Source organism: Ovis canadensis, chromosome 15, assembly GCF_042477335.2.
Source record: "Ovis canadensis isolate MfBH-ARS-UI-01 breed Bighorn chromosome 15, ARS-UI_OviCan_v2, whole genome shotgun sequence".
Taxonomy (NCBI): domain Eukaryota; kingdom Metazoa; phylum Chordata; class Mammalia; order Artiodactyla; family Bovidae; genus Ovis; species Ovis canadensis.
Window position 1 is genome coordinate 30350066 of NC_091259.1, and position 17171 is coordinate 30367236.

Below are 17171 nucleotides of genomic sequence, written 5' to 3' on the forward strand. Positions count from 1 at the left end.
GCAGGAAATATAGTGCTCTAGAAGGTTATGGAAACCAGTATTGGCCAATATGCGCCAGTATTCTTGCCTGGAGACCCTCTGTCCCTGACAGAGAAGCCTGGCAGGCCACAGTCTACAGGGTTGCAAAGAGTCAGACACTACCAAAGTGACCCTGTGCCCATAGACGCAAGACATGTTTTGCTTGTTGCAGCTCTGCCCCAGTGAGAGTTGAGTGTGAAGGTGGTGCAACTGCTTGGCCTGCGGGCACCCTGGCAGTGCCAAGTATGCAAGGACAGACTGCCTCTGCCACAGGAGTTATGGTCCTCTCAGAGTCTTTTTTCCAGCCTCTTGTAGCTGGCCATCGAAGGCCTGTTTGGCTAGTCTTTCTCCATAGCTCTGCCTGTTCAGGCACTTTGAGGGCTCCCTTGCCTGGAGTCCTTCTCTGTTGTTCAGCACATCAGGCACATGGAGGGGCCTTCTGGCTGGGATCCTCCTCTGTAGATCAGCATGCCAGGCACTTAAAGGGGCACCTTAGGCGGGGTCCTACTCTGTAGATCTGCACATCAGTCACTTAAAGGAACATCCTGGGTGGAGTCCTGCTATGTAGTTCAGTGCCTCAGGCGTTTTATGGGCCAGCCTCTCTATTGTTCAGGTGCTGGTGTGTGGGGAGAGAGAGGCTATGGTGATGGCTCCACCGCCTATGCATGACTCAGCAGTATCGCCTTGCTTCCATGGCTGCCTGGCTTTCCTCCACAGGCATTTCCCACCATAACCTCCTTCCTCACATCCCCTCAATCCATCTTTCTGCAATCAACAGCAGCCTTTGCCCTGGGATTTCTCCACAGTTCCCAAACGCAAGCTCCCAACCACTGTGCCTTCCAGGGGACCTGTGTCCCTGTCCAGGGTATGTATGGCTGCAGCAAGGACTGTCTGGTCCTCATTCTATTTAGGCTGCCTCAGATCAGCTGTTTCACTCTCAGCCGTAAATGTTTCTCCTCTGACTCAGACAATCACCTTGATGTGGGGATTGGACCCCTGCTTCAGTTCTCCCACCCACTGAGGGCAGATCCAGTCCTACTAACACTCCTGCTTTTCCCCCTAGTTCCTTGTCCTGCTGAGTTTTGCATGATTCTATATATTCTTTACCTCTGGTCAGTTATTCCTGTCTGCTCTCAGCTGGTGTTCTGCATTCTGCATGCACTTCTATGTCTGAAGGTATATTCCTGATGTTCCATGGAGAGATGTACTCCACATCCACCTACTCCTCCACCATCTTGTTCTCTTGGATCTTCTGTTCTTTGAGTAGGATGGATGGTTCAATATCATAAAGATGTCAGTTCTCCCTAAGTCAATTTTTAAATTTAATACAACCTTAATAAAAATTCTAATTTTTAAAGGAAATTAGATGAATGAATATGAAGCTTCATGGGGAAAAATAAATATACAAGAGTAGTCAAGAAAACACTAAAAAAGAAAATTGTCTGAGGGGTGGAGACAAGCCTTGTTGTTATTGTCTGGTCACTCAGTCATGTCTGACACTTTGCAGCCCCATGGACTGGAGACTAGCCTTATCAGATGTTAAAATATAATTTTATATTATTTTAATTAAATATTAAAATGTAATTAAAATATTATAATACCAATATATTAATGGACAAATGAGCAAGTTATATAGAATAGAAAACCCAGAAATGGAGCCAAGAACTTACAGAAATTGAGTTTATGATAAAGATGGCATCTTAAATCAATATGTAAAGAGGGCCTTTTATAAAAACTGTCTTATTTCTTGCAGTTTAACACAATTTGTGATGAAAAATAAAATTTACTATCTCAGCCATATTTAAATGTACTGGTTAGTGTTGTGAAACAGATCTTCAGAACTTTTTCATCTTGAAAAACTGAAACTCTATAGTCATTAAACAATAGCTCCCTATTTCCCCCTCTGCTGAGCCCCTGATAATCACCATTCTACTTCATGTTTCTATGAGTTTGATGACTTTAGATATCTCATTTAAGTGTTATTGTATAGTATTTGTCTTTTTGTGACTGGCTTATTTCACCATGTTATAGCATGTGACAGAATTTCTCTCCTTTCTAAGGCTGAATAATATTCCATTATATGTTAAATTTTGTTTATCCCATTCTTCAGCTGATGGATGCTTAGGTTGTTTCTACCTTTTGGTTACTGTAAATAATGCTGCTATAAGATGGGTGTGTATATATCTACTTGCATCCCTGCTTTCAAGACAATAACCTTTTAAGACAAACCTTTAAGATAAGACCAAGCATTTTTGCTTCCTTTTCCATGCTGAAGACATTAAACATTCAATCGGTCAAACATACGAGAGAAAAGACTAATGTTAAACCCTTCAAAAAGTAAAGTGAAAAATTTTCCTTACAGTGTTTTAATGTTCCATCATTTAGATACATCATTTGTAGTGTGATAATATGGAGAAGACTCTTGAGAGTCCCTTGGACTGCAAGGAGATCCAACCAGTCCATTCTGAAGGAGATCAGCCCTGGGATTTCTTTGGAAGGAATGATGCTGAAGCTGAAATTCCAGTATTTTGGCCACCTCATGTGAAGAGTTGACTCATTGGAAAAGACTTTGATGCTGTGAGGGATTGGGGGCAGGAGGAGAAGGGGACGACAGAGGATGAGATGGCTGGATGGCATCACTGACTCGATGGATGTGAATCTGAGTGAACTCTGGAAGTTGGTGATGGACAGGGAGGCCTGGCGTGCTGCGATTCATGGGGTCGCAAAGAGTCGGACACGACTGAGCAACTGAACTGAACTGAACTGAAATATGGACAAAAATGATTATCCACTAAGGACATTCATCTTATTTCCTTACTTTAGCATAGTTTTGATAAATTTGACAAAAAATTTAAATAAACAGAAAATATAATACATAAAAGATATAAAGATAAGTATGTCTAAAAGTTTTGAAATCCATTTTAATTTGAGAAATATCAAGCATTCCATATGCTATTATCTTGGCTATAGGGTAAAGATACAATTATCTTAGAAGTCAACAGCTTAGGGTTTTCCTTTAGCCCTCTGATGTATGAGGTTAGTGATAAGGGGTTAGGATCAAGAGAATGTAAGTTGGTCTTTCATTGCTGTACTCCAGGATATACTCAAAATCTGTCATCCCTCAATTTCCAGTTCTTCGACTAATCAGGTTGTGCTAGGAACCCATTCCACAGAGATAACCCATCCCTTATCTCTGTATTTGAAATCGCTCCTTTTGACCCCATGTTTTTCTTCCTAATACTTTTCTATTTTTGTTCCTACCAAGGTACAATCACTGGTTTGATGGAATGGCTTTACTTCACCAGTTCAAGATGGAGAAGGGCACAGTGACATATAGGAGCAAGTTTCTACAGAGTGATGCTTATAAGGCCAACAGTGATCGTGATCGAATTGTAATCTCAGAATTTGGTACACTGGCTCTCCCTGACCCATGCAAGAATGTTTTTGAACGTTTCATGTCAAAATTTGAAAAGCCTGGTAAGCACCCTTTATTATGCCCAGAATTTTCAGGTAACAGGGATGATTCTTTAAATTATTATGACATATGTCAATCTTTTTTTTTATAAGTATGGATCTTGATATTTATTTTGATATGAGAGGATGTTTCAACTGCTTTCTCCCTTGATTGTGTGCTTTAGGATCTGCCATAGTAGTAAGTTGTGGTGTTTAAATAACTTTGGGGTTTGATTTCAGCAATTACTGACAACACCAATGTCAACTTTGTGCAGTACAAGGGTGATTACTACCTTAGTACGGAAACCAACTTTATGAATAAAGTGGACATTGAAACCCTGGAAAAAACAGAAAAGGTAAAATATAGGTTAAAATATAATAGACCCTAAAATTTCTCTCCATTCAAATACTTTTTAGAGTAGTTATTATCAGAAGAAAAAATTGTATTCTTAAACAAAATCAAAGTTACCCACTGATTCAGGTCATTATGTACCCTCTGTCATCATTAGAATGGCCTGCGGTGTTGGTTGTCCTTAAATATAATTCTAGATTTCTTCCTTAGTTCAACTGTCTGAAGGCTAGGGCAAAGGAGACATAGCATAGTACAGATTTATTTTTGTCATTTCATTTTCTGCTTAGCTATAGGTAGAATTGGACTGGAGATTACCTAGATCCATACTGCCCTGGAGAAGGAAATGGCAACCCACTCCAGTATTCTTGCCTGGAAAATTCCATGGACAGAGGAGCCTGGTGGGCTATAGTCCATGGGGTTGCTAAGAGTCAGACATGACTGAGCGACTAACACATACTGCCGTCATGTTATACATTAATTTAAAGCAAAATAAAATTGGGGGCCAGAATTTTAATCCTTATCCTTTTGAACTTTCTTGTGATCTGGATAATCATTTTTGTGCATTTCTTGGTGGTGGTGGTAGGAGGGATTTTGTTTGGTTTTCTTGTTGTTTGTTCTTAGTTTCTTTTTCTTTAGTAGGAAAAATAATTTTGATTTCACAGAGGTGAGACATCAGGGCTTAAACTATAATTTTTATATCTTATTTTAAAAGTATTTGATACATCCCTACTGTCTATGCATCTAAATAGAGACCTAGCCATGTAATTTAAGTCTCTGAATGGTCTTAAATGTTCAGGTTAACTGGAGAAAATTTATCGCTGTGAACGGAGCAACTGCACATCCTCATTATGATCCAGATGGAACAACATACAACATGGGGAACTCCTATGGGAAACATGGTAACATCGGGGTGGGAGTCTTTGAAAAAATAATTGGGAGTTAACTGTCTTCCCAGAGTTCCATTACGGCTAAGATGTTAACTTATATGAAACTCATTTGAAAATTTCAGAAAGAAATCTCTGAAATTGAATTTCTGAACTTAAAATATGTAATTTATTATTATGTTCTGTGGTCTTTTTGTGTATATACTTAGAAGCTGATTTTCTATTTGATCTTTTCATCATGCCTCACATTTTTATGTTCCATTATGCTTTTTGGCTCACATGCATTGTAGGGATTTTCAGTATATATTTCTCAAACTTGAATTTTTAAGAGGTACCATACTATAAGAAATTTAGAATGGTACAGCAAAGAGATAAAGAGAAGGCACACTGTAGGTTACATAGAGAGGAATTTATTTTTACCATGGGAGTAATACCCTACAAAGTAAGTTAAGGTTAAAGTTTGGTTGCATTTGCAGCTACTTACATCACATCCCCTTCCTGTTCATCTGTATACTTTCCTAGCTGTCTGTTAGTCTGTTCCAGAAGGTTCTAATGGCTAATAATGATAGCAAACATTTATAGAGTAACTAGTATGTGCTGGTGTTAACCATTTTTTCCCTTATAGTTTCTCATTTAATCCTATAACAAATCTCTGAGAAAGGTACAATTATTTTTATTTTTTAATTGAGGTATAGTTGATTGACAACGTTGTGTTAGTTTCCCATATTCTTTTCCATTATGGTTTACTGCAAGATACTGAATATAGTTTCCTGTGCTATACAGCAGGACCTTGTTGTTTATCTATTTTATATACAGTTTGTATTTGCTAATCCCATACTCCTAATGTATTCCCCACCCATTTCCCCTTTGGCAACCATAAGTTTGTTTTCAATGTCTGAGTCTATTTCTGTTTTGTAAATAAGTTCATTTGTATCATATTTTAGATTCCCATACAAATGATATCATATGATATTTGTCTTTCTCTGTCTCTTTCTCTGTTTCGCTTAGTTTGATAATCTCTAGGTCCATTGATGGCATTAAGAAAGGTATTATTACTCCCATTTTATAGATGAGGGCAGTGAACCTTGAGAAGATTTAAGATGCTTGCTTAAGCAAGCCTCAAGTGTCTAATACCAGGCTTGGCAGCAAGCCTGAATAACAGAGAAAAAGCTTGCTATTAGTCATTTTGTTAGACCATCTTAATAATTATATATCACTGAGTACAGAGGATTCTCTCAGGGCATGCAAAGTCATTATCATATACTTGAATATGCATCTCCCTCTGTTTGGAAAGGAATGTGTAAGTACAAGTATTAGAAGTTTCTGACTGTCTATCTAGCTGTCAATCTATCATTTATAACCTATGAATCCTTTGTATAGGTTAACTTTTGAATAGGTTAATGTAAGGAATTGGCTTTTTGGGTTGTTCATCTCTACCTCTCCATATTTACACATATAAGTATATGTGAACATGGAGACGTCAGGTTTGTTTTTTTACTGGCTCAAGAAGATATAGGGTACCCTGGAAACTTCATCATCCAGCCATCTCTGCTCTTTGTTACCTGACCTCAGGTAGGGATGTATTCTTCAAATCTGTTATAGGAAACATCAAACATCTTTTAAGGTAAAATCTTTAAGCAAGTGGGTAAACTGACTCAGCTTTTTTTTTTTTTTGGTCCATTTAATTTTTTTGATCATTAAAAATTCATTTCTTAAAAAATTAACTCTAATAACCAAGTGAGGCTTCCCTGGTGGCTCAGACAGTAAAGAATCTGCCTGCAATGCAGGAGACCCAGGTTCAGTCCCTGGGTTGGGAAGATCCCCTGGAGAAGAGAATGGCTACCCATTCCATTCATCAGGTACAGATGTAAGAGTTGGACCATAAAGAAGGCTGAGTGCCAAAGAATTGATGCTTTCGAATTTTGGTACTGGAGAAGACTCTTGAGAGTCTTGGGCAGCAGGAGATCAAACCAGTCACTCCTAAAGGAAATAAATCCTATTCATTTGAATGACTGATGCTGAAGATGAAGCTCCAGAACTTTGGCCACCTGATGCAAAGAGCTGACTCATTGGAAAAGACCCTGATCCTGGGAAAGACTGAGGGCAGGAGGAGAAGGGGGAAACAGAGGGTGAAATGATTGGATGGCATTACCAACTCAACGGACATGAGTTTGAGCAAACTCCAGGAGATAGTGAAGGACAAGGAAGCCTGGTGTGCTGTAGTCCATGTAGCAAAGAGCTGGACACGACTTAGTGACTGAACAACAGCAACAGCCCACTCCAGTGTTCTTACCTGAAGCATTTCATGGACAGAGAGGAGGCTGGTGGGCTATAGTCTATGGAGTTGCAAAGAGTTATAGATAACTTTGTATATAGTCTATAATATAAGAAATACTGTTTAACCATTTTTATTTATTTTTCTAAAATAAATCCTCATTAGATCAGTGATTCTTAGCATTTAGAACACCCCAAAGCCATCTGGAATGCTTTCTAGCATTCAGTGGGCTTCATCTTCAGATATTCTGGTTCAGTATACTTGAAAAGGGGCTAAGAATCTGCATTGTAACCAACCCTTTACTCCTTATCTTGATGCATTTTAACAAGATCTCCAGGTGATTTTGGTGCAAGTGGCCTATGAGTCTCTGAGAAACCTTGCACCAGTCATTATGAGTTGTACTTGTTATTTTGCCTCAATTTGATGTTTATGCAAAGTCCTGAGGTGTCTCCCAGAGTTAGACACAAAGTATTGAGCAAATCATTTCTCTGGGCATTCAGTCCTCTCCTGTGTGTTTCCTGGGTGTCTGTCTGCCTTGTACATACCTTCAAGACTTACAGTTAGGACAGTTTATCAACTTGTAGTGTTCAAATTTAGTAAATTGAGTAGTCGTCATTTAATCCAATTGCTGAGATAGGGAATTCTTCTCTTGATACTCTAATCTCAAGTAAAACTGGATTTACTTCTTTTTTCTTACTTGATTATTTGGTTCAATGAGGAGTTTTTGAACTAGAACACAAATGTATGTGCAGCTGCAGAGAGCTGAACTAAACAATATGTGTTTGGGGGACATTTAGTGATTTTTTTTTTTTGGTAAATAAAGTGCTTGCTAGTAATTTCTACCTTGACAAAATAAAAAGCTTTTAATTTTTTTCACTTTTCCAGATATTTTAAAAAAGCCCTTCTAAAAGTAACAGAAATCCTCTAAACATTTAATCTAGGTAGTTTTAAGTACTAATTTAAAATAATGCAATCTCTTAGATAGACGCTTACCGTAGATGGAGATGGAGATGGTAATATTGGAACTGTAGAGTTTATCTTTCATTTCTTTTATAACTCATCACTGTATAAAGCATGATGTTTTATTTATAATTGTTTCTCAAAACATATAGTATCCTAACCTAGACCTCCACGCTAGTTGCTTACTCAGTGTTTTTACTAGGATGTCTGATAGAGGTTACAAAATCAATTTTTTAAAACCAAACTTTTGATCTTTCTCCCTAAATTTCTCTGCTTAAAATCTTCCCCATCTCAGTTTAGGGTAACTCTGTCATTCTACTTGCTTAAGATGATAACCTTGGAATCATGTTTTATTCCTCTCTCACATCCACATCTAATGGGTCAAAAAGTAATTTCAGCAATGCCTTCAAAATATATCAAAAATCCAGCTATGTCATATGACCTCTGCTGCCCCCACTCTGGTTTGGGCCACCATTTTTTCTCACTTGAATTATTGTAATAGCTTCTTAACCAGTCTCCTTGCTTCTCCCTTTACCTAACTTCAGTTTACTCTCAGTATATCAGCCAGTTATCCCTTTAACCTACCCCACCTCATCTAGAATTTTCTCTCTGCTTCCTATGGGCAGGGCAACACTGCCCTCATTGCAGTTATTTGAATACTCCAAACTTATTCTTGGCTGAGAATCTTTGCATTTGCTCTTCTCACCTCATAGCTCTTGGTAAAGAATCCGCCTGCAATGCAGGAGACCCCAGTTGGATTCCTGGATCAGGAAGATCCCCTGGAGAAGGGATAGGCTACCTACTCCAGTATTCTTGGGCTTCCCTTGTTGGCTCAGCTGGTAAAGAATCTGCCTGCAATGCAGGAGACCTGGATTTGATCCCTGGGTTGGGAAGATCCCCTGGAGAAGGGAAAGGCTACCCACTCCACTATTCTGGCCTGGAGAATTCCATGGACTGTATAGTCCATGGGATCGCAAAGAGTTGGACACAACTGAGCTACTTTCACTTTCATCACCTGAAATGCATTTCTTCCAGATATCCTCAAAGCTCTCTTCTTCACTCCCTTCAGGTCTTGACTCAAATGCCACCTTCTTAGTGAAGCCTTCCCAGACCACCATAATTTAAGTTGCAAATAGTAGCAGCCCACATCCTTATACACTCACTTCAAATTCCCATTCCCTTGTTTATTCCTCATTATAGTTCTCATCTGATGCATTATATTTTTACTTATTGTTTGAATTTTTTAAAATTTGAGTTTTATAAAAGAAGAGCCTTTTGTCTATTTTGTACACTATTTTGCTGTACACAAGTGTCTAGAATATGCTACTTAGGAGAGCACTCTTAGAAGAGTGCCTGAAATATAGTTGACACTCAGTCAGGGCTTCCCAGGTGGTGCTAGCAGTAAAGAACCTTCCTGCCAATGCAGGAGACTTAAGAGATGCAGATTGGATCCCTGGGTCAGGAAGATCTCCTAGAGGAGGAAATTGCAACCCACCCCAGTATTCTTGCCTAGAAAATCCCATGGACAGAGTAACCTGGTGGGCTATGGTTCACAGGGTTGCAAAGAGTCAGACATGACTGAAGTGACTTATCTCTCAAGGAGCTGCTGATATATGAATAGGGAACCGGATGGTTATCCTGTTCCAAAAGAGGTGAAGAGATTGTGAAATTCTATAAGTTATAGGTTCTTCAGGACCTACGTTGGCACTTCTAACACCGGAAAGATAATTCAATATGATCTCAGTATTTGTACATTCATTGAGTTATTTAACAAACATATGTTCTTAGTCAATCCAACAATAGTTTTTTATAGTTTACCTACAGGTCAGTGTTTGGTACTGAGGATGCAAAGATGTGACAGACATAGTTCCTGCTCCAGAAGAGCCTAGTCTACTAGGAAACAGATAAATACACAGAAAATTATAGTAAATGAGATAAGTACTATGACAGTGTAGAATATAATCAGAGCATAAAGGAGGGGCAACAAATATCTTTGGATGGGAAAGTCTGCTTAAGGAGTGGGTACCTGAGTTGATTATTGAGGAAGTAATAATAGTCAGATGAATAATTGCATGAGTGAATGTTGATAAGATGGGAGGAGAGGGGACCCAAAATGACCCCAAGCGTCTAGAAGACTGAAAGGAATAAGTTGGACATAAGTACACATGGACACTGTAGTTTTTGGAACTGGGGAGTGGGGAGATGGATAAATAGAATTTGAAGATATTCCTGGCTGCAATCCTATCTTTTCCTGTGAAGCTGGGATTGAGTTCATCTTCAGAGAGCTAGAAGGGAACCGTTTGTGAATATTAAAATACAATAGCTATTGGTTGGTTACTTTGTGTATGATGTTTCAAAACCTTAGCTAATACTGTTTATAAAGTTAATATGTTTTTTATATCCATGTCTTTGAAATAACCCCTTATGAAATATATGTTATACATATTGCACAAATCTTTTAATTGCTTTTGCCTAATCTACAAATACAAGGGCTATCTTTTATTCTTCAAATGTATGTAAAACAGTTAAGATAGGACTTTCCATTTTCCAGGTTCCTGCTATAATGTTATTCGGGTTCCTCCAGAAAAATCTGACCTTGGGGAGACAATCCATGGAGCCCAGGTGATATGTTCTATTGCTTCTGAGGAGGGGATGAGACCTTCTTACTACCACAGCTTTGGTGAGCCCATAAATAAGGCAAAATTTAATGGAACCTGCCTTAATGTCACTGTTGCAGGGGAACTAGTTTTGGAAAACAGTGTGTTAATATAGTTTATCAGAGTATGGTGATAAGAGACCAGGGTTGTGTTTTGATGTGAATTAAGTTCATTCTGTTTAGTCATGTATCACTTACCCTAGCCAACTGACTGATGAAAGAGATATTTTAATACAAGCAGTTATGAAAAAGTTGTTAAGTTTTTCATTAATTGACTGCTCTAGGAAACAGCTGTCAGTTTAGGAAGTTATCGGTTCCTTCCCAGCACATTGAGTCAGGGAGAAATAGGCTGAGATTTAGTCACCCAACTGTAATTCCACTTAAGTTCTCTATGAAGAACAGCCTCTCCCTCCAGCCCCCTGCTCCAGGATGAAACAATGAATAACCCCTAGTCATAGAAATTATCTCTTTGGTTTGTTTTGTATTGTGTTGTTTGTCATTGAATAAATACAAAGGAAAAATAAACCTTTATGCGTGTTTCCACAATAGAAGCTATGGGCTTTGCGTGATTATGATGTGTCAATGTAGATGCATCAGCTACAATAAATGGACCACTCTGGTGGAGGAAATTGATAAAGTGGGAGCTTAGAGTGTATCGGGATGGCGGTATATGGGAATTCTCTGTATTTTCCCCTTGGTTTTGTTTTGAGCCTAAAATTGCTCCAAAAAATAAAATCTTAATAAAAAAAAAGAATTAACCATAAAAAATGAATTCAGTATTTTAGGTGATTTTAAAGACCACAAATAATAATCATGTTAATATTTTTGGGGAGGGAAATTCATATTCCACATAGATTGCTTCAGCTTTTTTACAGAATGTTTATTTTTTGCATTGTAAACTATTATAGCCAATCTGCTCCTGGATCCTTACCTCCAGTGTAAATAGCAAAAGGATTAAGGAATGAAGCTCTAGATCATAAATGACAATTTAATATAATGCTTCCTAAACCAAAACAATTTGAAAAGGAAGAAAAAAAAGATTAAAATATGCAAGTTGAGGGCATTCAACCCAAGCTATTCTAAGAAGTTCCTATTTTTTTTTTTTTCCCTGGGACCTATGACTTTATTTCTTTTTTTTTCTTCCTTTTTAAAAATTTATTTATTTTAATTGGAGGTTAATTACTTTACAATATTGTATTGGTTTTGTCATACATCAACATGAATCTGCGGTATATGGGAATTCTCTGTACTTTCCCCTTGGTTTTGGTTTGAGCCTAAAATTGCTCCAAAAAATAAAATCTTAATTAAAAAAAAAAGAATTTAACCATAAAAAATGGACACGGGTATACACGTGTTCCTCATCCTGAACCCACCTCCCTCCCCGTACCATCCCTCTGGGTCATCCCAGTGCACCAGCCCTAAGCGTCCTGTATCATACATCGAACCTGGACTGGCGATTCGTTTCATATATGATATTATGCATGTTTCAATGCCATTCTCCCAAATCAACCCCTCTCCCTGTCCCAGAGTCCAAAAGACTGTTCTATACATCTGTGTCTCTTTTGCTATCTCACATACAGGGTTATCGTTACTATCTTTCTAAATTCCATATATATGCATTAGTATACTGTATTTGTGTTTTTCTTTCTGGCTTACTTCACTCTATATAATAGGCTCCAGTTTCATCCACCTCATTAAAACTGATTTGAATGTATTCTTTTTAATGGCTGAGTAATACTCCATTGTGTATAAAGGTTCCTGTTTTTATGTAGGAACAGAAAATATATATAGCAAAGCTGAGAAATGATGAAGAATTATTTCTGATTGGCATTTGTTTAGGTCAGCAGTAATATGTCCAACTATTCTGACAAGTCCCCATAGCTGTTGCATTTCAGACATCTCTATTTTGCCAAATAACATTTTATTATTTACTTGAACCATTTTAGGAATGACAAGGAACTACATCATCTTCATTGAACAGCCTCTAAAGATGAATTTGTGGAGAATCATCTCTTCTAAAATTCGAGGAAAGCCCTTTTCAGATGGAATAAGCTGGGAACCCCAGTATAATACACGGTTTCATGTGGTGGATAAGCATACTGGTCAGGTAGAGAATTTTGACTGTGAATGATTAGACGTGAAGGCAAATTTCCATATCACTGATTTTTGCCTTGTTGGGTATTTTTTACATAAGCCACTCTTAATTAAAGGATATTGTCTTCTTCCATAAGGAGGGCTAGCTATTTATTTTTAATTAATACGGTGAATTTTGCATATCAGAAAATTATAGGAAATGGTTTTATCCTTTAAATTATCTGATTCAATTACAAAATGAGTCGACAATAAAAATGACATCTAGGAAATCCTCTTAGCATGTTAGCATGGATTTTTCTGTATAATAATATTTGCCAAAGAGAATACTGTTCATGCAGAGGTCTTCTGTAACTTTTGCAATTATATTTTTATTAGTTGCTTTTATGACATTTTGATATACAAGTATGATAATAGCACCAAAGTCCAAAGTGTATTGGTTAAATATCTTTCTATAGACGCCTGATAAATAGCATTATTATATTTGTCTACTTTTTAACCCCTTAAAGAAATAGTATCCCAAATTTACTGTAGTCCCTCATATAATTTCATTACCAAAAAAATCCCATTTTAGTAATGAGAGCATTTTCCAGAGGATTCAGTTCAGTTCAGTTCACTTCAGTCGCTCAGTCGTGTCCGACTCTTTGCGACCCCGTGAATGGCAGCACGCCAGGCCTCCCTGTCCATCACCATCTCCTGGAGTTCACTCAGACTCACGTCCATCGAATCTGTGATGCCATCCAGCCATCTCATCCTGGGTCGTCCCCTTCTCCTCCTGCCCCCAGTCCCTCCCAGCATCAGAGTCTTTGATTAGTCACTTAATTTATCATAAACGTTTTAATAGAAGTATTTTCTATTTAACCATGTACTAAAGAGTTTAGGATTTATTTTTTCTTTAAAATATTGGGCCATATTTCATGAGAACTTTGAAGTTAGTTAAATCAGTTGATTGGTCTATATCAAATAGCCTCAGTTTATTGATTAATATGAGATGAGATGATTTTAAATCAAAACATATTTGCTTCTACATTCCAAATTCTGGTTTTTATACCTACCAGGCCTATTACTTAAAGGGAGAGAAATCTTAATTTGAACTTTGTGGATCTGTACCCTAAAGGAAATAAAATATCTCTTTCTCATTGTCTGTGTTCCTGCAGCTTCTTCCAGGGATGTACGTCAGTAAACCTTTTATTACTTTTCACCAAATCAATGCCTTTGAGGACCAGGGCTGTGTTGTCATTGATCTGTGCTGTCAGGATGATGGAAGAATTTTAGAAGTCTACCAACTACAGAATCTTAGGAAAACTGGGAAAGAGCTTGATCAGGTAGAATTCTCTGATTTGTCAAGAGTGGTCAAAATAATTTTGGTCTAGCCAAGTTCTGGCTTTGGGCTTGAAATTTGCAGTTCCTCTTGCCTCTTTGGCAAATAAAGAGGGAGAATGGTTTTAAATCATTGAAGACACAAGTTTGTAATTTATTTATTTAATACTTCAAAATAATTTGAAATATGTACTTAATGCTTAATAAATAAAAATTATATTAAAGAAAACCAAGAAATATGTTTTGAAACACTTGTGATTAGTTCCTTATTACACTTGAGCACTAGACATACTTAATATTTCTTAGAAGGGATAGTAAAATGGTAAGCAAAGCAAAACTATAATATTAATCCTTCGATAAAAGAAAATGTCTTAGTTCCTCAGCTTGAAGGGATTCATTTTTTCCTGATAATCAATCTAAGGCAGAATTTTTCCTTGGATTATGTAATGAAAATTGTTTTCTGCTATAGTTTTATTTTTTAATTTTTTAAAAACATTGCTTTTAAGGTTTACTTACATTTATTTAGCTTACTTATGTTATTATACCTGTATGGTAGGTCTTGATATCTTGATATATACAGTATAAGGCCTTTAGCTCCTTTCTATTTAAAGATTGCCTCAGTTTTTGTTGGCCTTTTGCATTTCCATAAGTTTTAGAATCAACTTATTAGTTTTTGTAAAAGCAAACAAGCAAACAAACCAAAAAAAACCATAGTTGGGATCATATTGTATGATCTGTATAGATTAATTTGGATGTAACTGACATCTTTAAAATAATGAGAAATATTGAGTCTTCCAACTCATGAACAGGGAATATCTCTCCATTTATTTTAATCTTTTAAAATATCTTTTTAAAAGTTACCTTTGCATTAACACAATTTATTCTTTTTATTTATTTGGCTGTGGTGGATCTTCTGGGCTTTCTCTAATTGCAGTGAGCAGGGGCTCCTCTTCATTGTGGGGCACTGGCTTCTCATCACAGTGGCTTCTCTTGTTGCAGGGCATGGGTTCTGGGCACATAGGCTTCAGTAGCTGGGGCTCATGGGCTCAGTAATTATGGCTCACAGGCCCTAGAGAGCGCAGGCTTTAGTAGCTGTGGTGCACAGGCTCAGAAGTTGTGGTGCCCTGACTTTAGTTGCTCCTCAGCATGTGGAATCTTCCTGAATCAGGGGTTGAAACTGTATCCCCTGCAGTGACAGGCAGATTCTTGCCCGTTGTACCACCAGGGAAGTCCTGAATCTTTTAAAATTTCTTGAAGTAATGTTTATAGTTTTCAGTGTGAGGAGATTACATATCTTTAGTTAAAGTTATCATTAGGCAGTTAGAATGTTTTTAAACTGTTGTAAATGTTATCTTTAAAACTTTCATTTTGTTTTTGACGATATGTAGAAATGAAGTTGATTTTGTATATTGATCTCATATTTAGAGATTTAGATTGCTAAATTCACTTATTTTGATCTGTAAATTACTTTGGATTTTCTACATATACACTCATATTATCTGAAAATGATGACAGTTTTATTTCTTTCTTTCCAATTCTTATGCAGCTTATTTTATTCTTCTTTTCTTACTGTACTAGCTAAGACTTCAACTTGAAAAGAAGTGCTGATAGCAGTAATTATTTTCCCACCTCATTTGGAAAATGTTTAATAAATCACCACTAAGTATGAAATTGCTGCAGGTATTTTTATAGACACCTTTATCAGATTGTCTTAATGGTACCTTTCAATAAACAGACGTGGTCCAGTATATCAATATTTTCCTTTATGAGTAATACATTGTGAATCCTGTTTTGGACATCTTCCTATGACAAAGTCATAGAAATATTTTATGTTATCTTCTAGAATAATTTTTAATTCTAAAAATTAAGTATCTATATATATTTATATTCTCTTTCTGGACTTCATTTTTTAGCATATCATAATTAGCCATTTGTTCCATTTTATTTCTCTCTCTCTCTCCTTTCCACCTGAACTTTCTTTTGGTTGAAAGGCATGATAAGCTGTTACCAGCCTGGGCTCAGTGGCAAAATCAGTTTCTTTTACATATATCTGTCCTTTTAAAAATCTTTTCCCATTTAGGTTATTAAACAATATTGAGCAGAGTTCCCTATGCTATTTAGTAGGTCCTTGTTGGTTATCTGTTTTAAATATGGTAGTCTGTATATGTCAGTCTCAAACTCCCAGTTTATCCCCTCTACCATCTTTCTCCTTGGTAAACCATGAATGCTAATTGCTTCAGTCATGTCTGACTCTGCAAACCCATGGACTATAGACTGCCAGGCTCCTCTGTCCATGAATACTGGAGTAGGTTGCCATGCCCTCCTCCAGAGGATCTTCTGGACTGAGGGATCAAACCTGCATCTCTTATGTCTCCTGCATTGACTGGCAGGTTCTTTACCACTAGTGCCACTTGGCAAGCCCCTTGTAAACCATAAGTTTGTTTTCTATGTCTGTGAGTCTGTTTTTGTTTTGTAAATAAGTTCATTTGTATCATATTTTTTAGATTCCACATACAAGTATTATCTTGTGATACTTGCTTTATCTGATTTACTTCACTTAGTATGATAATCTCTATCCATGTTGCTACAAACGGTATTATTTCATTCTTTTTAATGGCTGAGTAATATTCCATTGCATATATGTTACACATCTTCTTTATCCATTTTTCTGTTGGTGGACATTTAGGTTGCTTCAGTGTCTTGGCTGGGGCTTCTCTGATGGCTCAGACGGTAAAGAATCTTCCTGCAGTGCAGAAGACCCAAGTTTGATCTCTGGGTCGGGAATATCCCCTGGAGAAGGGAATGGCTACCCACTCCAGTATTCTTGCCTGGAGAATTCCTTTACAGAGGAGCCTGGCAGGCTACAGTCCATAGCGTTGCAAAGAGTCAGACACAACTGAGTGACTAATGCTTTCACACTTCATGTCTTGGCTTTAATTTGTATTGTAAACAGTGCTGTAATGAACATTGGAATGCATGTATCCTTTTGGACTGACTGTGTCTTTTTTTTTTTTCTTCTTCTGGATTTATTCCCAGGGATTGCAACATCATATGGTAGCTCTATTTTTGTTTTTTTTAAGGAACTTCTATACCATTCTCCATAGTGGCTATACCAATTTACATTCTCACCAACAGTGTAGGAGGGCTCCCTTTTCTCCACAC

At 37.2% G+C, this 17171-nt stretch overlaps 1 protein-coding gene across 2 annotated transcripts in view; it reads left to right on the forward strand.

Annotated features, from left to right (window-relative positions):
- Positions 1-17171, forward strand: part of BCO2 (beta-carotene oxygenase 2) — a 69456-nt gene that overhangs the window by 34840 nt on the left and 17445 nt on the right. The window contains exons 3-8 of one of the 2 annotated variants that reach the window (XM_069554997.1): positions 3284-3495; positions 3712-3827; positions 4620-4722; positions 10494-10622; positions 12545-12705; positions 13847-14014. In XM_069554997.1, coding sequence (XP_069411098.1) covers positions 3284-3495; positions 3712-3827; positions 4620-4722; positions 10494-10622; positions 12545-12705; positions 13847-14014 — 889 coding nt within the window. The remainder of the gene's footprint in view (positions 1-3283; positions 3496-3711; positions 3828-4619; positions 4723-10493; positions 10623-12544; positions 12706-13846; positions 14015-17171) is intronic. The other variant, XM_069554998.1, reaches the window with a different exon arrangement.